This window comes from Microplitis mediator, chromosome 3 (genome assembly GCF_029852145.1).
Source record: "Microplitis mediator isolate UGA2020A chromosome 3, iyMicMedi2.1, whole genome shotgun sequence".
In the NCBI taxonomy this organism is placed as follows: Eukaryota; Metazoa; Arthropoda; class Insecta; order Hymenoptera; family Braconidae; genus Microplitis; species Microplitis mediator.
Genome location: NC_079971.1, coordinates 20094780 through 20121835, shown reverse-complemented (window position 1 = coordinate 20121835; position 27056 = coordinate 20094780). Strand labels below are relative to the sequence as shown.

At 30.3% G+C, this 27056-nt stretch overlaps 2 protein-coding genes and 1 long non-coding RNA gene across 3 annotated transcripts; all 3 read right to left on the bottom strand.

Moving 5' to 3' along the window:
* Nucleotides 1-3412: 3412 nt before the first annotated feature.
* LOC130665301 (uncharacterized) lies at nucleotides 3413-9612 on the bottom strand. The gene is made up of 9 exons (XM_057465628.1): nucleotides 8461-9612; nucleotides 7245-7390; nucleotides 6163-6235; nucleotides 5880-6079; nucleotides 5614-5792; nucleotides 5118-5526; nucleotides 4885-5047; nucleotides 3956-4128; nucleotides 3413-3869 (listed from the first exon to the last, which is right to left on the bottom strand). The coding sequence occupies exons 1-9, from the start codon at nucleotides 8528-8530 to the stop codon at nucleotides 3540-3542; spliced, it is 1743 nt and encodes a 580-aa protein (XP_057321611.1). The 5' UTR covers nucleotides 8531-9612; the 3' UTR covers nucleotides 3413-3539.
* Nucleotides 9613-9764: 152 nt separating this feature from the next.
* On the bottom strand, nucleotides 9765-10164 carry LOC130665302 (histone H1-like). The gene has a single exon (XM_057465629.1). It carries the CDS (start codon nucleotides 10072-10074, stop codon nucleotides 9841-9843), a length of 234 nt encoding a protein of 77 aa, XP_057321612.1. The 5' UTR covers nucleotides 10075-10164; the 3' UTR covers nucleotides 9765-9840.
* A 4331-nt stretch (nucleotides 10165-14495) lies between these two features.
* LOC130665564 (uncharacterized) lies at nucleotides 14496-22377 on the bottom strand. Its single transcript, XR_008989553.1, has 4 exons — nucleotides 22081-22377; nucleotides 21521-22013; nucleotides 16709-18717; nucleotides 14496-16641 (listed from the first exon to the last, which is right to left on the bottom strand). It is a non-coding gene; the product is annotated as an uncharacterized LOC130665564 (long non-coding RNA).
* Nucleotides 22378-27056: the final 4679 nt, after the last annotated feature.

The following is a 27056-nucleotide window of genomic DNA, read 5'->3' as shown; positions in this document are numbered from 1 at the left end:
TTCGGTAAATTATATAATTTTTTAAAAATTACTTCCAGTTCTTATCAATAATAATGAAACAAACATCATAACTTAGTCTTAAATTTTTTAAACAAATTTTATATAACTCTTAATTGAAAACATCTGTAAGTAATTCTTTATAAACTATATACTTTATCAAAACGATATACTTTAGCAAAATTGTACTTGTGTTATCCTCTTTAAAATTAATGTTTTTTTTTCAATTAATTAATAAAATTTTAATACGATTATTACAGCTTGATGACATTGAATATTTTTAAAGAGTGGGAAGGGGTCCCATCTAAGAATCACCTCAAAATAATCGAAACATGTTTATCAAAACTTATTATTAATAAAGAAAAAGTAGTATCTACATATACTAAATAATAATCAATTAATTTCAGGTACCTAACAAATAGAATACCAAAAATTGTAATTTTTTTTTTTATTCATTAATATTTAATAATTTGTTTAATTAATATCAACTATAACATAAATTTCAACAAAACAAAAAAAAAGACATTTTTTTTCTATGTCAAGAAAAAAAATAAAAAGCGAACAGCTTCCTTGTTCGCTTGTTAGTCTTATCTGGTAGGCTTTTTTTACCTGAAATTATCTGACTACTTTATAATGAAAAAAAATATCAGGTATTCGTTATAAATTTAATAAATTTTTATTAATAAATTTGATAAATAAAATAAATAATCAATGACTTACAATGACAATGAAGTACATAATAATACAAAGTAATAATAAATAAGAAACAGGTAATGTTTACTAAACAACAAGATAATCTATAATTATAACGATACAATCAAAACTTGCATTCAAAACCATCTTTTAGCTACATATTTTTTACCATCGTTTAAACGCGTTTCATACGTGATAATAGTATGACGCAATTCTTTCCATGGAAAATATTTTAATGCAACATTTGAATCTTCACAAACTTCAAAACTTTGAAGATGATTATTAAAACATGTGGTCAGTTGTCTTGTCAATACAAGAAGTTTATAAAATGGATGTATAATTATATAATCAACAAAAAAAAAGTCAGGGCCATTTTCAGATGCAGACATTAAAACCAATCCGGGTTTTAAAGTCTCGCCATCAAATGTAACCCACTCTACTGTGGATATTTCATCCGATGAAAAATTAAAATTTTTATAATATTGCAAATTTATAACTTTTATTATTTTACTTGGACCTGTCGTAAATTCTTGATAAATTGGGGGTTGCAAAAAATCATAATTTAATGATAATGAACTTTTTAAAGCTAGTGTGTAAAATATATTTTTTCTACTAATTGAAATTAGAGCTGATGTTTTTACTGGCCGATGTTTACGTTCAAACGACATCCCCCCTATATGGCAGACAGGTCCCATTAATCGCATAACTCGAGGATAATGCAGTAAAAAGTGATGCTTCGGTTTGAATGAATTGGGGAATAATTTCTGTAGCAGAATTAAATAATCAGAAATTAAACCGTCAAGTATATCCTCAGATCCAAACTGACAAAATTTTTCTGTAGTGAAAAGAACGATTTGTTGTAATAAAATTATTAGTTGCCAATGCTCACATTCTGGCGGAACTAAATGACCTATTATCATAGGCAAATTTCGGATTAGAGTAAGCATTTCTGATGCAGTCATGATACACCGTCCACTTTTTAAATGAGAATCTAAGAGTTTAGGGGGTTTATTTTTTGTGTCATTTAGTTTATAATTAAAACCTTGGATTAGTGAATTAAGATCGTGAAAAGAAAAAAAAGGGTTTTCTTTAGATACAAAATATGAAAAAATTTTACTCAAATCGTATTGGCAAACACCCTCTAATAAGTCGTGCATAAAATCTACTACAACATTATCTATAAAATGAAAATCATTCAAATCTTTAAATTGACTAGGTTTCGATACACCTGTTAAGGTTATATTATTTAAAAGAAGATCCTTGTCATAACTATCTTTAGTTCTAAGTTCACATTCAGATTCACTGTATATCATGTTTATATCTTTTCGTTGTGTTTTACAAAAACGACAAAAAAATGTTGCTTGAAAGCTTTCAGCTAATCCAAACATTTGATGGAGTCCTAAGTTGTCGCCTGTTATAGTGATGAGTTTAAAAAATATCTTTTTAGGCACATTATCCACGGTTACTGTGATTCCTTCACTTTCTAAATTATTTAATTGGTCTACAGCGGGCTTAAAAGCATCTGGATTATTAGTATCAAACGAATTAAAAATTCCAAATAAAAAAATATTCGATAATTTTGACTGTAATTCTGGTGTGAGACAAGGTATTTTTAAATACAGAGCACCGCATTTTTGAGTACCTTTATGGCTACCTAACGGATTATTTATTTCAAACTCGTCGAAAAATAAAATTAATGGTAATATAAATTTGTCTCCAAAGTTTTTCATTTTTTCTTTCCACAGTTGCCCTTGAATTACATTAAAAATTATATTTGAACTACTGTACAGAAAATTAACATAGTTTACAACTTTATGATATATTTGTGGTAGGCTAAAAAATTTTGTTAATACTTGATTCATCGGTATATATTGTGCTGTTATTGGTATTTGTTTAATGACTTGTGTACCACGAATATTTCTAAAATCAGAGTAAAAGCCGATATTATGACTGTACGGTTTAATTAATGTACCTTTATCAACAAAGTATTGGAAGTGTTTGTGCTCCGTATCAAAATTTTGAAAAGGATTTTGAAGTTTGTCAAACATATTTTTAATATCAGTTAATATTAATGAATCTTCACCTAATAATTCTAATCTTGACAAAACTTTGGTACGCAATATATTTATAGCCTGACCGGATAAAAAAAGTGTAAAATCATTTATAAGCATTTGAATACGCTTTCTTGGTAAATCTGTTATGCTGTACCATTTAGCAATCATAAGTGTTATTATAAGATTTAAACTACTTTCAAAATTAAGACCATCATAAGAATTCTGTGCAAAATCATCCCTTTCGGTTTCTTTAAAATAATCTGTATTAGAATTGTCATCAAAATCATCATCATCGACGATGTCGTCATAGATAACATTAGAATTTTTATCAAGGTCATCTTCATCATGTAAGTACTCATAATTTGTATTAGAATTTTCAACTAAAATTTCATTATTATAAATTTGAGCTGTGTTTATTATTGTACTTAATTCTGTATCAAGTTGTAAATTATGTTGATTTTCTGTAGTATTAAGTGAATTATTAAGTGAATTTTCATCTGAATGCTTTTGCTTTCTGTGCCGCCAAAAGGAGTAATAAATAGAAAAACTTCGTTGACAATAATGTTCATTGCATTTAAATATTTTTAAAGAAGGATGAACAATTTTTATATGAAGCAACAAATCTGCATTTGTTTTTAATTCTTCTGAACAATAGAAACAAATGAACATTTTGCAAAACTAAGTTCTAATTTTAAAATAATTATAATAATAATAATAATAATAATGAATAATAGTTAAATTAATTAAATAATAGTAATGAAATTCTAAATTATAAAAAAAATTTGTAATTATGTTTTAAATTGATACTTGTCCAATTAACGTTTCCAAAGCTGTTGGCAAATTATCGTTAGGTAATGATATCCCAAATCCAGCGTTTTGTAAAAATAACCATAGATTCTTAGCAGCAGGTGGATAACTACAATCTAATGAGTGACAAATTCGAATCGTCAGACTTATAGCGTTTACAACACTTTTTACATGATATAATGTATCATTTAAGATGACATAAGCATCTTCCACGTTTCTCAATGTTCCAACAAAAATTGGTACTGGCTGGAGATATCGATGTTGGCTACTCAGTTCTTCCTTCCTTTTATTAACTAGTGATTCAACACTACCAACGTTCTATCAGGAAAAAAATTTTAAATAATAAAACTGTTCGAATATAAAAGGTACAAAAATAATTATAAAGAAGAAACCGTATTACTTACTGGGGTGACAATGAAAAGATCGTTTCTCGATTCTTCATAAGAAGCGCGTCTTTTGGTAATTCTCCTTTTTTTTGGTCCCTGAGATCTTGCCAATATTTGTTCCTCAGGAATATCAACATAAGTCACAGGAACTAAATATGGCAGTAAATGGCATAAGATCGCATCTTGACGTTCTAAATTAATAATAAAATAATAAATGAAAATATGTAATAAGTAAATAAATAAAATAAAACAGTGAATTACGACACTGACGTAAATTTTTTCAATTTTCATAGATAACTATCATGAAAATTTAATTAGAAGCATTAATTGCAGGTGAAAATCGGTTTGTTTGTATAACTAAAATAAATAAAACATGATTTTCAATGAAAATTGCAATGTGACTATTTAAAAATAGATGGTGTATGTAATTAATCAAGATATTGGTTTGGAGTTTATTTAAAAATATTTGTAAAGTACAGTATAAATTTTTTTTTAATTTAATTATTTTTGGATATTGTAAGTTAATTAAAGTTAATTAAAGTCTTGTTATAAAATCTTACTTATTTAAAAATCAATTATACAAGTTATTAAATAGTTTCAAATGAAAGTTATAGATCCTTAAAAAACTATTTACTTTCAAATTTATATTATCTACAATAATTTACTTATGGACCATAGAAAAATAAATTATTGAAATGAAATAAACTTAAATACATTGTGATTTTAATTTTTATCGCATTTTTGACTCGGAGACTCAAATTATAAAAAAAAAATAAAGTATATAAATAAATTAATTTATAACTATATTTAATTTTATAATTCTGAATAATTTTAACTTATTAATGACTTTTGGTAATATGTTTAAAATTTAAAGAAAAATTTTTGACAGGGTAATTAATAAAAAAAACTAGTGACAATAGATATAAACCTTTTTTTTGTATACATACCACCAATAATAGCATCTAAAGCACCTAAATGTGCCAAATCTTCAGGATTTGTTATTTTTTTATTTTCAGTCAATAGCTTGATTAATTTTAATTTTAAGGGCGGCCAATTTTTATTAAAATTATCTTCTTTCCCAGGGAATAGTCTAGAGAAATCAATTGAAAGCTGCAAAAAAAGTTCAGATTAACTTTCATTCAAACTAATTTTTTTTTTTTTTTATAACTTAATAATTTACCAATTCATAACCGAAAGGACTTTTTAAAACTTTGAATCGGTTCATATACACATGAATTTCTACTCTGTCATATTTTAATAACTTTGATCGATCGGAAAATGATTTCGACCATAAGTCTTTTACGTCATTAAACGTATTAAAATTTCCTTCAAGGAGTTTTAACGTATTCAAATCAGTCTCATCTGTCACATTTGATGTGAAATTTTCATTAGCTCGTGGTTTTGATATCAGTACACCATCTTTCCGTAGAGTACTTTTCCGAAATTCAAAATGCCGATAAAGTTTACCCTTAGGTAAACATTTAATTGTTCCTATTTTTTTATATCCAACGTAATATGACTTTCTCCTTTCCGTTGGACAAAGATTCTTGATGCTTTTCGTATAAATCAGAAACTTTTTTTTTGTTATACTGTACATAATAAATAAAAATAAATTAATTGATTTAATCGTTATGTGTTATTGTAAATCATGAAAAAATATATATAAATATATATACTTAAATTGAGAAATCGTTAGATCATTGCCGAACTTTGCTTTAGCAATTCCTAATTCTCGATCAATTATCAATCGTGTTAATTGATTTCGATGAGTATTTAGTAAGCTTTGGCTTCCATTTTTAAGCGCTAATAAAATCGCGCAGCCTTTTGTGCTTGATTTTAAATATTCTTCTAAATTCTATATAGACAAAAATAATTGAATAATCACTTTGCAAAGTTACATGGAAATAATTTTTTTTTGTTAAAATATAAAATAAATATATACAAGTTGAGCAACATCATCTTCAGTAATTGTTTCTCCTTCATCTGAGTCTATCTCATTTAGATATGGATCAGAACTATTATTATTCAGTGGTTGAGGAAAAGATGCTGGTATTTCTGTGTTATAATCTACATTCATCAAAGTAGCAGAATTGCCAGCAAAAGGATAAATATTATCAATTGACGGAACTACTGAAATCGCGCCTAAAATAATAATGAAACAACAAATAATAATAAAAAAGTTTTAACTACAATAATAATGAAGTAATTTTGATAACAAAGCATACCGTATGCTGGCTGAGGTAACTCAGATGATGCTGTCAGAAAAACATCACTCTGTTCAGTAGAATTAGAATAATGCTACGGCAGTTATTGAAAAACAAATTTCGAATTAATAAGATGTACATATTAAACAAAAATTTTTTAATAAATGAAGATTGATTTTAAACAATATTTATATAAACAATAGGGCGTTTCAAAAAAAATAAAATTTTTTTTTTCTGATTTTTGATAACTAATGAACCATAAATTGCTCTACAATTTCCATTGAGTATTTTTGTAGAGAATTAAACGCTCTACAAAAAAAGTCTCTTATCATTTTTTGATAAATCCATCCGTTCGAAAGTTATTGGAGCTGAAAGTCAAATGTATAGTAAGTTTCGAGATCTTTTTACTTTTCCAGCAAAACTATCGGACTTATCAAACAATGCCATAAGACCTTTTTTGTAGACAAATTTATTTCCTACAAATTATTTGTAATGGAGGTCATTCAAATTTCGCATTGTTTTCTAGTTATTTTCATTTTAATGCTAAGCTCATAAAAAATAATAGTCTTCTAACCGATTTTGAGAACTTAACATTAATATGAAAATAACTAGAAAAAAATGCGGAATTTGAATGATCTTCATTGACAATAATTTGTAGAAAATAAATTTGTCTACAAAAAAGGTCTTACGACATTTTTTAATAAGTCTAATAGTTTCGCTGGAAAAGTAAAAAGTTCTCGAAACTTACTATACATTTGACTTTCAGCTCCAATAACTTTCGAACAGATGGATTTATCAAAAAATGATAAGAGACTTTTTTTGTAGAGCGTTTAATTCTCTACAAAAATATTCAATGGAAATTGTAGAGCAATTTATGGTTCATTAGTTATCAAAAATCAGAAAAAAAAAATTTTTTTTCCTGTGTTATTCTTATGGGAAATCGTAAAGTCCGATGCGGACAACCTTAATATTAATATTAAAGGCTTATATTTTCAGAGCACTATTTTGGCATCTAAATGAAACTTTTGAGCCTGGTCCCAAGAAAAAAAATTTTTTTTTTTTTTTTTTTGAAACGCCCTAATAAACAAACAACTTTCATGTACCTGATTATTATTGTCATTATGGTGTAAAACAAGCGATCGATAATCTTTTAAGCATTTTTTGAATTGAGATGCATCAGACTGGTTCGTAATGACTTCATGTATTTTGTCCTCATTTGTTAAAAACCATAAAGGATGTAAGTTTGCCGCTACACGCGTACAGCAGATAACAGAGTAAACTCATTAAAAAAAGTTTCTTATTAATTTTGTCGAAATTTTTTCTCTTTAAAAAAAAAAAAAAAAACAAAACAAAAAATCCGAGATGTACGATAAAGACCAGAACTTGATTACTAGATAATCTTGCAATCGTGAAAAATTTTTAATCAAGTGTGCAGATGAAATAAACACAGTACCGCTCATTAACAAGAGAGATAGAAGAAACGGAGAGTTTGTCTCCAAAGGCACAAATTCAAGTCAAGACCTTTCTAACGATACCAAATTTAATAATATTGACCAATTCTATTATATAGATATGCCGGGAACAAAATTTTCCTTATTCTCTTAATAATATCGATTATAATTACATTTTGTGGCTGAACAACTTAAAAAAAATTATTAAAGATGATTAAAGTATATTTTATATGATAATGAAGATAGCTGACATCTAATAATTTTTGAAATTTATTTGAAACGATAAATAATAAAAAAAAAATATTTGAAAAAATTGCACTTATAGTTTTTTAAATTTTCTACATGTACATATTTTTGGTTTTTTTTTTGTAATTTATTTGTTGAAAAAAAAAATCAGAAAATTTCTAATTGTTGGCTAACTTCAGGATCATATATTTTATAATATTAATTTAGTTTTTAATTATAATTTAATTTAATTTTATAATATTAATTTAGTTAATAGTAATTAACAAATACTACTAAAGACAAATGGTATATTTAATTTTTTTTTTTTTAAATATTCCTCTCTATTAAAGTATAATACGTTTAAAAACGTTAATAGTATAAATTCAACTTTTTTAAAAATTATATTTATTGATAACTTTTTAATAATTCAAAATATTGATACAGCTAATATTAAATTGAATATTAACCCGTCAGCACTCTCGTTATCAGCATCTTGCTCACAGGACACTATTCAACTTATTGGATTTCGCTGTCGCGCAAGCGAGACACTAAAAATCAAGGGAGTACTGACGGGTTAAAAGAAACAGCCGCAAAAGTTTGTATAAAATTAAATAAGGAAATACGTAAAAAAAATAAAACTTACCTTCAAAATTATTATAAAGATGGGATAAATTCCACGATTGTAATAATTTTAAATCATTTTCCGGATCCATATTTGATTAAAAAACTTAAAACACTTAAGATTGACCGGAGCTTACAGCTAGACGCTTCTATGCCGGGTTGAACTCGGACAATGGCATTACTTCGATACTTATTTGTTTATAGACCGCCAACCGTAAACACAAACAGATCCAAGTGACGATCGCATTCATAAAGTAGAGGTCGTGTGGCGTTAAAGAAAAATCAGTATCTAGTATACCAATTTTTCATCTTACTATTGACCACTTATTCAATTCATGTATATAATAAATTCATTTATACTTACGAATAAATAATATTTTATATTAATTATTGGTCAATGGGATAGAAATTATAAAATAAGAGTTACAAATTTTCGGTATTTTTATGAGCAAAAAATCAGTATCTAGTATACTAATTTGTCATTTTACTATTTACCACTTATTCGATTTATGTATATAATAAATTAATTTATACTTACGAATAAATAATATTTTATATTAATTATTGGTCAATGGGATAGAATTTATAAAATAAGAGTTACAAATTTTCGGTATTTTTATGAGCAAAAAATCAGTATCTAGTATACTAATTTGTCATTTTACTATTTACCACTTATTCGATTTATGTATATAATAAATTAATTTATACTTACGAATAAATAATATTTTATATTAATTATTGGTCAATGGGATAGAATTTATAAAATAAGAGTTACAAATTTTCGGTATTTTTATGAGCAAAAAATCAGTATCTAGTATACTAATTTGTCATTTTACTATTTACCACTTATTCGATTTATGTATATAATAAATTAATTTATACTTACGAATAAATAATATTTTATATTAATTATTGGTCAATGGGATAGAATTTATAAAATAACAGTTAGAAACTTTTAGTATTTTTGGGAGTAAAAAATCAGTATCTAGTATACTAATTTTTCATTTTATTATCGACCACTTATTCGATTCATGTATATAATAAATTAATTTACAATAACGAATAAATGATATTTTAAGCTAATAATTGATCAGTGATATCGAATTTATAAAATAAAAATTAGTAACTTTTGCAATTTTTAGGCTGGAAAAATCAGTATCTAAGATAGCAATTCTTAATTTGACCAATCATTACTTTTTAATAGATGTACGCCATAAATTAATTAACTTTCACTAATAAGTCACGTATTCATACCTAAAAGTAATAATATTTACTAACTTTTTGAAATAATTGATAGTAGTTTTTAGGAATCTACAAAAATTAGTAAACTACTTTGCAAAAAGTACATAATAGTACTAATTATTGATAAAAGATTTCACTTTTTACTATTATTTATTAATTTTTAATATTCTGTTTTTTCCGTGTAGGTCGCAGCGATGTACTTCTTGATAGCCTGAAGAGATGATCCCCCACGTTCACCAAGAGTTTTTATGGCTGTTTTTACCATATCAGCAGTGCTCGGATGAGTTGGTTTGGCAGATGGTTTTCTTGCCTTCGGTGCTGCCTTTTTAGGAGAATCGACCTTGGCAACAGTCTTCTCCTCAACCGGAGCTGGAGACACAGATGTTTCAGTCATCGTAACAAAATAAACGCGTATTACTTTTTTTAGAAAACGAACGATTAGTTTGAATCAACTGACGTTTGAATTTAGTGGCGCTGCCGCTCGGAGACATTGATCCGACACTTTTGCGCGGACCATGGAGAAAGACTGCCACACTTCTCACCAAAGTCATGTCGATAAATTTTACACAACAGTCTTCAAACCTCATATTTATTTAAAGTTTATTAAATAAAAGCATCAAAATTTAATGTTGAAATCCTTTTTTTCTTTCGTCAAAAAGTTTCAGGAAAATTTAAAAGGACTCGTATTCTCTGTAAGATCTAAAGATAAGAAATAAATTGATATTTAACTAAGACACTATGACTCTTATCACCGTGTATATTACTCTAATAACATAAATAAACAATAGTATAAGCTTATAATTGTTATAAAAATAATTTTTAAATATAGTTTAATGTTCGTTGAACCGAAATACGTTATTATATTTATCAAAAAAACTATTGTTCTTTGAAATTTTAATCCATATATATGTCCATCACGAACGAGATGAGCGCTCAGATTATATTTGATAGCTGAGTCGGAATTAGGTTTAAAAATCTATTGTTTAAATTTGTCGGATATTGTATAAATCTTTTTTCCTTAATTCAGTAAAAAAATTTTTGTTTCAAACTCGAATGTGTCTCAGAATTCTCCAAGATTTTTGGTTCATTTAATATGCGTACACGAAAAGAATATATCCGAGCGAAACCGAATAAATGCGACGTAAATAAAAATATACGTCGTAGATATTCAATTCCGTTCGGGTATATATTTTTTCACAAAGGCAATTGATAATTCCATGCAAAATAGTCATATAAATCATTATAAATAAATATATAATCATTAAAGCCAAAAATGTGTACTTGTTGAATCTCGAATGAAAATAAATACTAGAAATAATTTTTCTGTTATTTTTAAGAATTAAGATTGAAAAAAATTTGAAGATAAATTTGACCTATTTTTGATAATCGATATGCATGAGAATAAAATAAATTTATTCGGTTCTGATGTATTTAACTGAAGGAATATTCAATTAGCTTCATCACACATTTTTTTTTTTTTTTTATTTCTCTAGAATGATTTATTTCCGTTTTATAAAGCGATAAATAAAAAAAATGACTTTTCATTAAAATAACTAGTAATTTTATTTTTTCAATGTAATTAACAGACTCGCACCATAAAAAATATTGAGTTTAATTTATGGAATCATTGTAGACAATCTGTGTGTTGAAAACAATCCATACAAAATTTTTTTTTCTTTTTAACTCAAATCAATTATGTCAAAGTGACATTTAAAAATGTTGATTTTAAATTCGGTTTTCCACAAATTCGTTTATGGGAGTACGTATAACTTTAACCATAAATATTGTGTTAATTTCAAGGCTACAATTACACTGTAAAAAATTCGCAGAGTGAATGCGGATTAAATACGGAGTGAATGCGGAGTGAATGAATTTTTAATTATTCATTCCCCTCGGAGTGAAATTCACTCCGCAGGAGAGTTTTCGCGGAGTGAATAATTTTTTATTAATTTAATCCCTCCGGAGTGAAATTCACTCCGGAGGGGAGTTTTAAAAATATTGTTAATAAAATATAACTCCACTAAGTAAAATCGAAATAAAAATTCGCGTATTACAGTACTGATCAACCAATACGCACACACACACACGCACACACACCCGAACACACACACATATTCGCACACATGCGCACACCCGAACACACATATGCACACATTCGCACACATCCGAACATATTCGCACAAACGCACACACCCGATCAGACACATGCACACACATACGCACACACCCAACACACACACGCACACACGCACACACCCGAACACACATACACACACACCTGAACACACATACGCACACGCCCGAACACACGCGCGAACCCACACACCCGATCGGACACATGCACACACATACGCACACCCCCGGACACACACACGAACACATTCGCATAAACGCACACACCCGAACACACTCACGCTGTTTAACAGTTTAATATAAATTAATTTAAATGTTAAAACTCCGGACCGGAGTAAATGCGGAGTGAATTCGGATTTAATTTCACTCCGAATTCACTCCGGATTTTTTACAGTGTATGTATATTATAAATTAATTTATAATAACGAATAAATAACATTTTATATTAATTATTAGTCAACGGGATAGGATTTATAAAATAAGAGTTAAAAGTTTTCGGTATTTTTATGAGTAAAAAATCAGTATCTAGTATACTAATTTTTCATTTTATTTTTTACCACTTATTCGATTTACGTATATTGTAAATTAATTTATAATGATGAATGAATGATATTTTAAGCTAATAATTGATTAGTGATATCGACTTTATAAAATAAAAGTTAGTAACTTTTGCAATTTTCGGCTGGAAAAATCATTATCTAAGATATCAATTCTTAATTTGACCAATCATTACTTTTTAATAGATTTATGCCATAAATTAATTAACTTTCACTAATAAGTCACATATTATACCTAAAAGTAATGATATTTACTTACTTTTTAAATAATTGATAGTAGATTTTAGGAATCTACAAAAATTAGTAAACTACTTTGCATTAAGTACATAATAGTACTAATTATTAATAACAGATTCCACTTTTTACTATTATTTATTAATTTTTAATATTCTGTTTTTTCCGTGTCCTTACCGTATATTTGGTAACAATATGCCGGGTCAGTTGGAAATGCCGGGTTCCGAGTTATAATTTCAAATCACAATCACAAAAAAAAGTTTTGATATTTAATATTTTTACCCCTTCTACTTTTTCTAGTCTTCTGCCATGTATTCGCGATCAATATACTCCAAAAATAAAAAATTGAAATTTAAGGCGAATAGGCCCTCGGAGAAATCTACTAAAATTTGGTTATTATTTTATTTCATCTTAAAAACTAATTAACCAATTTTTCAGAGGATTGATTTATCGTGCTTAGGTTATTTCCAAGCTTTAAGGCCATTCTCAGGCAGTGCCCCCCCCCCACTTTTAAAAAATTTTTAATGACTTTCAACTGTCATGAGCGTATCAAATTTTTATCAATTAATTAAAAAATAATTAAAAAATTAGTTTAAAAAAGGACAACGTAGTCATAATTTCGTCGATATATAGATTTAAAAAAAAAATATTTACACTTGATATCAATTAGGAGTTGAACGAAATGTCTTAAATAAATTTCAGTAAAATTGTCATGTCATTTTTATAATTCGAATTTTTAAATTTTGTTGGCTAAAATTTATTCAATAAATTTCGTTTAACTCCCAATTGATATCAATTGTAAGTAATTTTTTTCAAATTCTATATCTCAACGAAATTACGACTACATTGTCCTTTTTTCAATTAAGGTTTTAATGTTCTTTTAATTAATTAATAAAATTTAAATATGGTTATGACAGTTGAAAGTCATAATATATTTTTAAAAAGTGGGGGGTACTGTCTGAGAATGCCCTTAAAAAAAAAATTAATTTCAAATTTAAGTTCAGAAAATTTTTCATCTAATCGAGTAGAAAGTAAAGCACAATCTCGAAAATTTCACAAGAGTTCCTTCCCGGATTAAAAGAAACGATTCAAAACGACTAGAAACGATTCAAAACAATTCAAAATGATTCAATTTTACTACTATTATATAGATATACATTCATCATTGAGTGAATCGTTTTGTTTAATCAGGGTTATACTTGAATCATTTAAATTAAGAAAAAAATTTGGGAAGCCCACTTTGCCCCAAAATATTTCAAGGCATCTGAAATTTTAGAGGGCCCATTTTACCCCCTGAGCTCGTTTTGCCCTTCCCTCCTCTTAATTATAATGTTTTCAAAGTACAGTTACAGAATAAATGGATTAAAAATTTTTAAAAGACAGAGTAATTTTTTTATTTAACATATTAAAATATTCAATACTTAACAGAAAAATTTTATTATGAATTTCTACACAATATTTTGTTGTACATAAGTTCTGATTTTTTTCTGATAAAAAAAATCCTAAAATTAAAAAAAAAAGTTTAATGATTTATTTATTCACTTTTTGAGCTCTATATTTATATGATAAAATTTTTTTTCATTGTCAAACAATTTGATAAATTCGATAATAGACTTAAAGTTTCAAAATGACTTGTTCAACTCAAATTACAATTTTTCAAAAATTTACAATTTTTGTAGAAAAATAGAGTAACGGTAACTCCAGTAGAAAATTTTCGAATTTTTCTAAGTTCCCGCTAAGAAAATCGACGATTTTTGAAAAATTCGGGAAGTTATTGTTTTCACCCTGATTTACGAAAATCGAAATTTCATCAGATGTCGACGTTTTGAGGTCCTAGGAAGCTATTCTGACTATTTTCAGAAGGATGTCCGAGCGTCTGTATCTATGTGTGTGTGTGTGTGTGTGTGTGTGTGTGTGTGTGTGTGTGTGTGTGTGTGTGTGTGTGTGTGTGTGTGTGTGTGTGTGTGTGTGTGTGTGTGTGTGTGTGTATGGATGTAAACTCTTAATATCTTTTTAATGAATTGACCGATTGAGATGTTTGAGGTGGCAATCGAAAGAGTTTGTTGGCCGTCAACTTTTCTAAAAATTTCAAATCGATCGATCAAATGGACTCTAAGATATAGAAGAAATACAAGAAAAAAAATCGGTCTGTCAGTTGACCCTGCGGGCCAGCCCCAAAACTTCCCGCTGTTTTCGAGCTCGTTGAGCTCGAAAACACTATTGTGAATACATTTTCGAGCTCTACGAGCTCGCAAATACTTTTGTATGCCATTGTTTTATAAAAAACCATTTTTTAGCATTTCTTTCTCCCACGATATCTCGCGAACGAATTAACCGATTTTGATGGTTGAGGCGGCAATCGATGCGTTTTGTCAAGTTCTAAAGCTGATAAAATTTTGGATCCGATTTATCGAGTCGTTTTTGAGATATTTCAGGAAAAATAAAAAAAATTTTTTTTTTTAATTCTTTCGACAACGGTTTCTCTTGAACGAATGAACCGATTTTGATGGTTGAGGTGGCATTCGACGCGGCTTATAAAGCTCTAGAGCCCAGTCCATTTTGGAATTAATCCTTCGAGCACATTAAAAGTTATCCAAAAAAAACATTTTTGAAAAAACTTTATTTTTGGAATATCTCTGAACGAGCCCTACCGACCAAGCTCAATTTCCTCTCGGCTTCAAGATATTGACAATCCGCGTCGAATGGCACCTTAAAGTTCAAAATCGGTTCATCCGTTCAAAAGATACAGATATTTACATACGTACGTACGTACGTACGTACATACATACATACATACACTCGGACATCATCTTGAAATTAGTCAGAATAGCTTCCTAGGACCTCAAAACGTCGACATCTGATAGAAATTCGATTTTCGTAAATCGGACCGAAACCAATAACTTCCCGAATTTTTGAAAATTTACAATTTTCTTAGCGGGAAGTTAAAAAAATTTTTTTTTAAGTTTTTCTTCAAATTTTTCGGAAATGGCTCGATTGATCAATTTCAAAATCCTATCAGCACTAGAACTCAATAAAACGCGTCGATTGCCGCCTCAACAATTGAAATCGATTGGTTCGTTCGAGAGAACTCGTTCGAGAACGAAATGGTGAAAAACGGTTTTCTTCGATTATCTTCAAAGGGACTCATCCGATTAATTCCAAAATTTAATCAGCTCTAGAACTCAATATAACACGTCGATTGCCGTCGAAGCCATCGAAATCGGTTAATTCGTTCGCGAGATATCGTGGGAGAAAGAAATGCTAAAAAACGATTTTTTTTCGAAAACAATAGCATACAAACGCATTTCGGAGCTCGAAGATCTCGAAAATGTATTCACGACAAAGTTTTCAAGCTCAAGGATCTTGAAAACAGCGGAAAATTTTAGGGCTGGCCCGCAGGGTCAACCGATAGACAGATTTTTTTTAAACAAACAATACGATAAAAAAAATCTGTCTATCGGTTGACCAGCCCTAAAACTTCCCGCTGTTTTCAAGCTCAAGGAGCTCGAAAACATTGCTGTGAATACATTTTCGAGCTCTTCAAGCTTGAAAATATATTTGTATGCCAGTGTTTTCGAAAAAAACCGTTTTTTACCATTCATTTCTTCAACGATATCTCTGGAACAAATTAACCGATTGAGATGTTTAAGGTGGCAATGGGCGCGTTTTATTGAGTTCTAAAGCTGATCAGATTTTGAAATTGATAGAATAAGTCGCTTCGAAGATAATCGAAGAAAACCGTTTTTCACCATTTCTTTTTTCTATTCCAACAATCACTGAAGCGATGTTTCAAATGTCACTGGATGTTATTTCATTAATATTGGTTGGAGTTGGTTTCTTGAGTCAGTCGAAATAACATAAGTAGGATGCCGTGGGTAGTATTTTTGGATCGCTTCAGACTTGAAATTCTTGTCGATGACAACGAGGGACGAGTCGACAGCATCATTTCTTTGAGTCTCGTACATAACATCGATCAGGTCAGCGGTTATGGCCACAGGATTTAGTTGATTAGGAAAACACATTTCTAGCAACTGTCACTGTTGAGAAATAAATAATTCAATTGATTAATTATTTAGATAAAAATTAAAAGAATAAATATATTACCGTATGTGTGTGAAAAGTCGGAAGATCATTTGATGACGAAGAATAAAAAATCTTGATGTTGTAGCAGTTGATGACATTCACAAATAAAATACTCAGAACAATCTTGTTCGTCCACTTTATTGTTATTGTTTTAGTGCAGTAATTATTTAATAAATTAATATATTCAAAATCAATAAATTTATACTCGTTAAATACGTGTCTGTTCTCTTCGATTCTCAGCTGTAACTGACGGAATAAAATGAACATAAAAATAGTGTTTTCCTTTCCGTGGTTGCAAAGGATACGTGTCCAACCAAGGTTCGCTAATTCACATCTAATTATTATGGTTTTGCTTTAAAAAAAAATCAGTTGGAATGCATAGTTACTGGCCACGTATATTACGCAGGATGTAACTAACGGAATAAAATAATTAAACAAAGAAATTCCCGTTGACGTGGTCGCAAAGGATACGTGTCCGTCCGCAGTCCGACTGTTACAAGTATTAGTTTTTAAATTTATCCATGTGCAGTTTTTTATTTTTGTAGTCAATAACTCTCCCGCCTTAACACTGTCGTTTTTAAAAAAATCAATTTGCAGGTAAATATTAACTGACCTCCTTATTTTACGCAACTTTATTTTTTTAGGTAAATAAAGAACACATTAAATAAAACCCATAACGTGAATTGAGAAAATTTACATCACAGAAAATGAAATCTTAAGTACAATAAATCTACAGAAATTTTTCTTTTTATTCAATATTATTTTATATGCCTCTTTAATACTCGGGATTTATAAGGGCGTAAAAAAAAAATTAATCCCAAAAATTGAATTGATGAGAAGAAAAATTAGATTTCTTATACTTTGAAGAAAAGTAAGTGAAAATTAGAGAAAAAAAAAATTTTTTGACGCCCTTGTGCCTTCGACGGTTGGTAAGTCTTTTAGAATGTCAACGGTAACGCGATATTGCCAGTTATTTAAACGACACACGACAGTAATCGATAAATAAACACGTCACAGTAACACGGCACACGTGATATTAAAAATAATTAATTTTGTTCGGCGAAAAAAGCCATTTGTCTAATGGCAGCCGCCATTCTCCTTCTCATTATCAATTTTCTCAATTTCGATTCGCGCAGACGTCTTTTATGGTAGTCCTGCATCTTTTTACACATTATCTCAATAAGAAGGATCAGAAACAGCCAAATTACGCTGAGTACAACAAATAACAAAAACAACTCAAATTCCTCGAAATCTAATTGGTCATTTTGCTCGCGCATCTTAATTCTTCTAATCAATCTTTGTTTCCGTACGTAATTCTTGTACACATTTTGTCTTTCCACGTGTTCGATAAAACCAGACTCAACAAGTCTCATGGCTACTTCATCGATCTTCTTTTTTAACGGCCACTGTTTTCGAACCACGAGCCATTCATGTTCTTTAAACAATTTCTCTTTCGAAAAATGAAACTTGTCACTAGATTTTATGTTATCAAGATAAGCATCGAATATGATGCAAGCAATCGAATTATTTTGCTTAATCAAAGTTTTGCAATACCAAAGATCGCCAAGTTTTGGAATAAAATGTTCGTCCACAGAATCGTTTGACCCTAATTCTGCTTTAATCAGCTCCTCATCGAGAAGCACATCATAATAAACAACATAATGGTTTTCATGTAAGTCGTGTAAAGTTTCAATGTTTGTAGTACTTGGCCTGGTCAACACAGCTTCCAATTGCCCCTGTAAAACCGGGTTGAAAATCACAACAAACAAAGTAGCACTTATGAAGGTTATGCGCATTGATAACCTATCCATGGGAGTCGATATTCCCATGTTAAGAATCAATGACAAGAGATCTAGAGCAGCTGCGCCGAATTGGAACTTGTGATTCAGCAGAATCATCATAAATATAAAGATCAAAATAACAGAGGACATTATTATCGATTGTTTGGTAAATACTTGGTCGACGATTTGCTCAACTGCCGGTAAAATACTCTGTTTCTGGCCCTGTAGCAGTTACACAATAAGATACAACTGAAAAAATCGTATTATAATGAGAAATGCATAAGTTATGTAGCATAAACACCATATTTTCAAAATTTTTTGATTCCATTAGAATATACCATCAAATTATTAGAAGAAATGGTAAAAACATAAAGTTTAAGGTCAAATATTAAAGCTTACTAAACAAGCTTTAAGATATTTTTTACTGAAATTGTCTATCACCCAGGTAGGAAAGAACAACTGGGCAAGGTTTGGACCAAGCCTTGGCCAAGCGTCACTAGGATTATGCAAGGCTTGGCACGTGCCTTGGCTGAGCATTGGGCCAAGGATTGGTCCAAGCCTTGGATGATAACCATGTCCCCAGCCTTGGGGAACAAAATATCAAGCCTCGGCCGAGTCTTGGGAAACAAAAAATTGAGTCTTGGCCAAGGCTTGGGAAATAAAAAATCAAGCCTCGGCCAAACCTCAGGAAGCAAAAAATCTAAGGCTCACCCAATGCTCGATCTAAATTATTATTATTTAAATTAATAAATATAATTAAAAAAAAGTTTGATCACACTTTTATCGACATTACATTGGAGTGTAATTAACTAATTACTGAATTAATGGGAAATAACGAATAAAATTATCTGGGGGCTACCGGGGTTCGAACTGAGATCCTTCTGATTACTAGGCCGGGACGCTATCCACTGTGCTAAATCTGACGTCCAGATAATCATGATTTTTTTGCTTGTTAATTATTTAAATACAATTTAATTCAAAAATATTAAATCGTAAACATAAGGTGAACTGTAGTTTTATTTAATGAACAAAACAATTCTCTGATGAGTAATGACATATTTTTATTAGCACTACTAGGGAAGGGGGGGGGGCAAAAGGGGGTAGGGTAGGCAAAACGGAATACCCCCAAAATATTAAAAAAAAAAAAAATTTTTTTTTTGTCTAATTGCTATAAATCCGATATATTTGCGCATTTTTAGCACTACGCATGACACCTGGGGCAAAATGGACCATCCAAAAATTCTGAATAAATGATTCTTTCATATTTTTATCGTCAAATTAAAAAAAATTTAATATATTAATTCATTTTTCGGCTGATTCTCTATAGCTGGGGCAAATTCGGCCACTAAAAAAATTCGAAAATAATATTTTATTCATTAATTGATAAAATTTTTGAAATAATACAAAATAATCTGTAGTCTAAAAAATCAAAAAACCCGTTTTTTGGGTTCACAATAATGACAAATAAAAAATATAGAATTGTTTTTTTTTATTAAATAACAATTAGTAATTAAGCTAATCGAGGGGAAACGATTTATTACACCTAAAAATTTTTTTTTGAGTATTGTAAAACCAAAAATAATTGTCAAGAGAAAGAAATACATTCTTAATGATGAAAACAATTTAAAAAAAAAAAAAATTATTATTTTTTGGAGGAAGGCCTCTCTGCCCCACAAAAAAATTTTTTTTTTGCCTTCGTATCCACCAATGATGTGAAATGTAATTTTTCTTTATGTATATTACATATAAAAAATTTGAATTTAATGAAATTTGATCAACTTTCAGAAATTTTTTTTTTCAACTTATTTAAAGGATACCCCATTTTGCCCGCCAAAAATAAAAATTTCATGTTAACTAAAGTTTTGTACATAGCAATAACTGATTAAATGAAAATTATTGTATATCAAATAATTTTACTTTTTAGAAAATTTCAACTCTTGATATTAATCGTATTCTCGGTAGACCGTTATGCCCTGGTCTTCTCGATATACATATATATAGATACATGTAAAGTTGATAATTTTAATATTAAATAAAAATTTAACCCATGCTGAGGCATTGGCCAATGATCAGCTGCCAAGGCTCGGCTTGACGAAAATTAAACTATCGGATCCAGCCTCGGCCGATCCTTGGGCCAACGGTCAGCGGCCAAGGCTCGATTTAATCAAAATTAAATTATCGGGCCTGGCCCTGGCCGAGGCTCGGGCCAATGGTCACTACCCAAGGCTCGATTTAACAAAAATCAAAACATAGGGCCTGGACCTGGCCGAGGCTCGGGCCAATGGTCACTACCCAAAGCTCGGCTTAACTAAATGAAATTATTGGACCAAGCCTCGGCCTAGACTTGGGCCAATGGTTAGCTGCCAAGACTTGGCTTAACGTAATCAAACCATTGGACCAAGCCCTGGCCGAGGCTTGGGCCAATGGTCAGCTGCCGAAGCTTGGCAAGTGACAACAGGGCCAAGGCTCGGCCTATGGTCAGCCTTGGCGATTCCTACCTGGGCAGGTTTAGTTATAATGTTATATGAACTTAAACAGTGAATAAAAACTGATTTTTTCGAAAAATCGTGAAAATTTCAAACAGCCATTACTTCAAAACTAATCGAACAATTTAGCTTATCTTCGAATTTGATCAAGATAATCGCCTATAGAATAAGTGTAGAAAATTTCAATAAGATCCGATAAGAACTGTGGGTGCTCTCGGAATGACAAGACCAGTAATAATCATTGGCCGTACAGGTGCGTTTGAAACATCATAAGTAATAAAAGAAATACTTTTAAAATATTATGAGATTTTAACCCGTGTGTATATTAACCTACCCGAGAAGAAGGCCTACTTTCCTCCGTGGTGTATACTGATAATTTTTCACTATATCTACACCTGAAAGTTTAAATTTTTGCCTCTATTTGTGGGAAGAATGGCGCATGCGCTTAACTTCATCGTTTGTTTTCACATAGAAAAAAATAACGACTTTCTCCTCTCTAGACAAGGCAGAAATTTAAACATTTAGCGCAGATGTAATGAAAAAATTTTTAATCAATAATAACTTACTGTTGACGAATTGCTGCCTGTACAAAGTCCATCTGTCATCTGGCTTGTCTGCAATCTTCTCTTTCCGCCACGGTGTGGGGGCTCGATCCGTGTAAGGGTTGAAGGTGTAGATGATGGTCCTGTTGCTCAAACTATGCTGACATACGTAATAAGAAGACAAAGCCTCAATCTCCCAAATCATCTGGAGAACTTTCGATGCACGGTCACAATCTTTTCCTATTCCAACAATCACTGAAGCGACGTTCCAAATTTCACTGGATTTTATTTCATTGATATTTGTCTGGAGTTGGCCAATTAAGTCAGTCGATAGGACATAAGTAGGATGCCGTGGGTAGTATTTTTTGATCGCTTTAGACTTAAAATTCTTGTCGATGACAACAAGGGACGAGTCGATAGCTTCATTTCTTTGAGTCTCGTGCATAACATCAATCAGGTCAGCGGTAATGGCCACAGGGTTCAGTTGATTAGGAAAACATATTTCTAGCAGATGTCACTGTTGAGAAATAAATAATTCAATTGATTAATTATTTAGATAAAAATTAAAAGAATAAATAAATTACCGTATGTTTGTGAAAAGTCGGAAGATTATTCGATGACGAAGAATCAAAAATCTTGATATTGTAGCAGTCGATGACACTCACAAATAAAATACTCAGAAGAATCTTGTTCGTCCACTTCATTGTTATTTTTTTAGTGCAGTAATTATTTAATAAATTAATATATTCAAAATCAATAAATTTATACTCGTAAAATACCCGTCTGTTCTCTTCGATTTCTCAGCTGTAACTGACGGAATAATATGAATATACAAATAGTGTTTTCCTTTCCGTAGTTGCAGAGGATACGTGTCCAACCAAGGTTCGCTAATTCACATCTAAACGTTATGGTTTTGCTTTGAAAAAAATCAATTTGAATGAATAGTTACTGGCCACGTATATTACGCAGGCTGTAACTAACGGAATAAAATAATTAAACAAAGAAATTCCCGTTGACGTGGTCGCAAAGGATACGTGTCTGTCCGCGGTTCGACTGTTACATGTATTAGCTTTTAAATTTATCCATGTGCAGTTTTTTATTTTTGTAGTCAATAACTCTCCCGCCTCAACATTGTCGCTTTTAAAAAAATCAATTTGCAGGTAAATATTAACTGACCTCCTTATTTTACGCAACTTTATTTTTTCAGGTAAATAAAGAACACATTAAATAAAACCCATAACGTGAATTGAGAAAATTTACATCACCAAAAATGAACTCTAAAGTACAATAAATCTACAGAAATTTTTCTTTTTATTCAATATTATTTTATATGCCTTTTTAATACTCGGAATTTATAAGGGCGTAAAAAAAAAATTAATCCCAAAAATTGAATTGATGAGAAAAAAAATTAGATTTCTTATACTTTGAAGAAAAGTAAGTGAAAATTAGAGAAAAAAAAAAATTTTTTGACGCCCTTGTGCCTTCGACGGTTGGTAAGTCTTTTAGAATGTCAACGGTAACGCGATATTGCCAGTAATTTAAACGACACACGACAGTAATCGATAAATAAACACGTCACAGTAACACGGCACACGTGATATTAAAAATAATTAATTTTATTCGGCGAAAAAAGCCTTTTATATCATTCATGCAATATAAGTGCTATCTTAGCGCACGCTCTTTTGTTCGCCAAATAGCTGTTTGCCCATTCAACTGTTTCCACGACACTTGTATGCGTTAAACGATTATCTGCGTGCGACGAGTAAATTTGAGTGCGACAAGTTTACTTGTCGCACTCAAACAATATTAACAATTTTTAAGTGTTCACTATACCAGGCCTTCTGTCGCCACTTTTCGGCCAAAAAAAAATTTTATTATTTTTTGGCTTGAAAATTTTTGGATATTTAATTTCTATAGAAATAGTATATTACACTACAAGGGAAGAAAGTTGAAATTCCTGCCCTGTGTGATAAGATGCCCGAGGCGAAGCCGAGGGCATCATGACACACAGGGCAGGGCTTTCAACTATCTTCCCGTGTGGTGTATACGATTTTTCTTTATACCTGGTCGAAAGTACGTTTATTAATTACATTTTTGAATACTATAAACAATACAACCACGTTCTGCCTTCAGCTGACAGGTCGGCCATGTTTTTTTTATTTGCTCCCTATTGACGCGCCTCTTTCGGACATACATAAAACTTTAATTTTTTTCCATCTCTCTTTTTTTTTTTGTTGCGTTTTTGATGCCTGCCCCGCGACATTTGAAAGCACGAGCGAAGCGAGTGCGTCTGGTCGGCGGGGGCAGGCATCAAAAACGCAACAAAAAAAAGACATAATTATACTTATAAAAAATAAAAAATAATTATTTTTTTTCGAAAGAAATAAATTTATGCCTATGAACAAGATTTTTTTCCTGCCAATAAATAATATATAAATAAATACATAAACTTTCAATAATTAACTTCGCCTCTGCATCAAAATCTTTTATCACCTCATCCTCGTCCATAGATTCATCCGATGAAACTTTTTCATTTATCTTATTATTGTAATTACACTGTTTAATTAAAATATTACATACAATGAGACACAAAAATACTGACGCATATATAAAGCAACGATCTACGACGCTATCATGAAATAGTATATTACACTACAAGGGAAGAAAGTTGAAATTCCTGCCCTGTGTGATATGATGCCCGAGGCGAAGCCGAGGGCATCATGACACACAGGGCAGGGCTTTTAACTATCTTCCCGTGTGGTGTATACGATTTTTCTTTATACCTGGTCGAAAGTACGTTTATTAATTACATTTTTGAATACTATAAACAACACAACCACGTTCTGCCTTCAGCTGACAGGTCGGCCATGTTTTTTTTATTTGCTCCCTATTGACGCGCCTCTTTCGGACATACATAAAACTTTAATTTTTTTCCGTCTCCCTTTTTTTTTTTTGTTGCGTTTTTGATGCCTGCCCCGCGACATTTGAAAGCACGAGCGAAGCGAGTGCGTCTGGTCGGCGGGGGCAGGCATCAAAAACAAAACAAAAAAAAAGACATAATTATACTTATAAAAAATAAAAATAAAAAATAATTATTTTTTTTCGAAAGAAATAAATTTATGCCTATGAACAAGATTTTTTTCCTGCCAATAAATAATATATAAATGAATACATAAACTTTCAATAATTAACCTCGCCTCTGCATCAAAATCTTTTATCACCTCATCCTCGTCCATAGAGTCATAAGATGATACTTTTTCAGTCATTTTATTATTGCAAGTACACTGTTTACTTAAAATATCACAAACAACGAGACACAAAAAACACTGACGTACATATAAATAAAGCAACGATCTATGATGTTATCGTCAAAAATTTTATTGATAAAGTGGTAGACGTTCAGTAGATGGCAGCAGCCGGCTGTTTCCGTAGGCACGAAAAAATTTTTTGCTCCCGGCGATGTAAGTGGGGCGCGTGTAACTCCACTAGGAGAGGGAAATGAGACTTTAGGCCTTAAAATTAGGGAGGGAAGTGCGTACTTTCGACTAAGGGATAAAGAAAAATTTTATTTATAAAGTGGTAGATGATCACTAGATGGCAGCAACCGGCTGTTTCTGTAGGCACGAAAAAATTTTTTGCTCCCGGCGATATAAGTGAGGCGCGTGTAACTCCACCAGGAGAGGGAAATAAGACTTTAGGCCTCAAAATTAGGGAGGGAAGTGCGTACTTTCGACTAAGGTATAAAGAAAAATAATTTCAAATGTATTTTAAACTTCTTAAGGCTTGAAATCGAATGCGTCGTTTATTTTCCTTCCTAAAATAATATGTCATAGTTGAATTTTTTTTTAAGTAAAAAAAAAAAAAAAATAAAAGGGGTCGGACATCGAGAAAATGACGGTTATTTCGAAAGAACCGAAATATTTCATAGATCCGGACTTTCGAAATTTTTTTCGTATTTTTTTTTTTTTTTCAACTACATTAAAAAACAAAAATTTTCGATTTGGTGTGGTCTCAATCGTTCAATTTTTAAAAAAGTTCTAGCGATTAAAAAAAAAAAAAAGCGGTTTTTTTCAAAAAATCGTAACATTCTTTCGGTTAGGTACAAAAATCTAAAATAATTCCTATAAATGTCTTTTATTGGGTAGAAAAAAATAGAAAACATTGAGCAAAATCGAAGGGGGTCGGGTAAAAAATTTGTCGATTTGGCATGGAACGACCCATAAATAATATGCTTCACATCACATATATTGTTCAATGAATCGAACTTTGTGTATTGATAACTATATTGTAAAAAAATAAAAAAAAATATACCTATATATACGGAAAATTTTTTTATACTGAAAAATGGACACTGTCCAACTATTGCCGTCTTTACAAAACTATTGAATAAATTATATTACAAAAAAAAAAATTATTGGATAACAATAAAGAAAAAAGTTTATTAATTTTAAGCAGTCAGTAACATAATTTTTTTTATTTAAAAATTTTAATGTTCTCGTCATTATTTTAAACTTTTGACAACCAAATTTTTTTCGTTTTTATATATTTTGAGTTGTAAAAAAAAAAAAGTATTATTTTTACAATAATTCTGGACAAATGTATTGATAATTAAGGTACTTATTATTTCTTGTATACACATCAAGCCACTGTGATGTTACTGTTGATGTATAATGATATACATTTATTTATGAATAAACAAAAAATGTGTATGTGTACCAGCGTACATATACAAATACGTATGTCTCTTAAAATATGAAATTTTTAAAAATTAAGTTTGTTTATTCAAATATTGAACATCTAATGAGTTTTTGTTTTACAACGAATAATAAATTAGATCCAATACAAAAAAAAAGAAATTTCTTGTCTCAAAAAAGATTTTTTTTGTCTCAAGAAAATCCCCCCCCCCCAACACTATTTTTGTTTTCAATTCATACTGTAAAAAAATATCATAGGGCGAATAAAAATTTAATACGCCAAAGAATCTTTTTTATCCCTGTATACAATGTAAAAAATTCGCGGAGTGAATGCGGATTAAATCCGAAGTGAATGCGGAATGAATGAAATTTTAATTATTCACTCCCCTCGGAGTGAAATTCACTCCGCAGGGGAGTTTTCGCGGAGTAGATAATTTTTTATCAATTTAATCTTTCCGGAGTGAAATTCACTCCGGAGCGGAGTTTTGTAAATGATATTAATAAAAAATAACTCCACTCAATACAATCGAAGTAAAAACTCGCGTATTACATAATTAATCAGCTGATACGCACACACATATTTAGACACACACGCGCACTCGCACACACACGCACGCACACATTCGCACACACACACATTTGCACACACACGCCCACATTTGCACACACACGCCCACATTTGCACACACGCACACATTTGCACACACACACACATTTGCATACATGCACACATTTGCACACACACACACACATGCACATATTTGCACACACGCACACATTTGCACACATGTACGCAAACACACACTCGCACATACACACACATTTTTTAGCAGTTTAATATAAATTAATATAAATTTAGTTAAGTA

What these genes read in the sequence shown, in the direction of transcription:
- LOC130665301 (XM_057465628.1), bottom strand. Translation starts at nt 8,530, where the DNA reads ATGGATCCGGAAAATGATTTAAAATTATTACAATCGTGGAATTTATCC. An exon ending in ATAATGACAATAATAATCAG is followed by an intron (nt 6,236 to 7,244) that starts GTACATGAAAGT and finishes TAACTGCCGTAG; the next exon opens with CATTATTCTAATTCTACTGA. An exon ending in CTAACGATTTCTCAATTTAA is followed by an intron (nt 5,527 to 5,613) that starts GTATATATATTT and finishes TATTATGTACAG; the next exon opens with TATAACAAAAAAAAAGTTTC.
- LOC130665302 (XM_057465629.1), bottom strand. Translation starts at nt 10,074, where the DNA reads ATGACTGAAACATCTGTGTCTCCAGCTCCGGTTGAGGAGAAGACTGTT.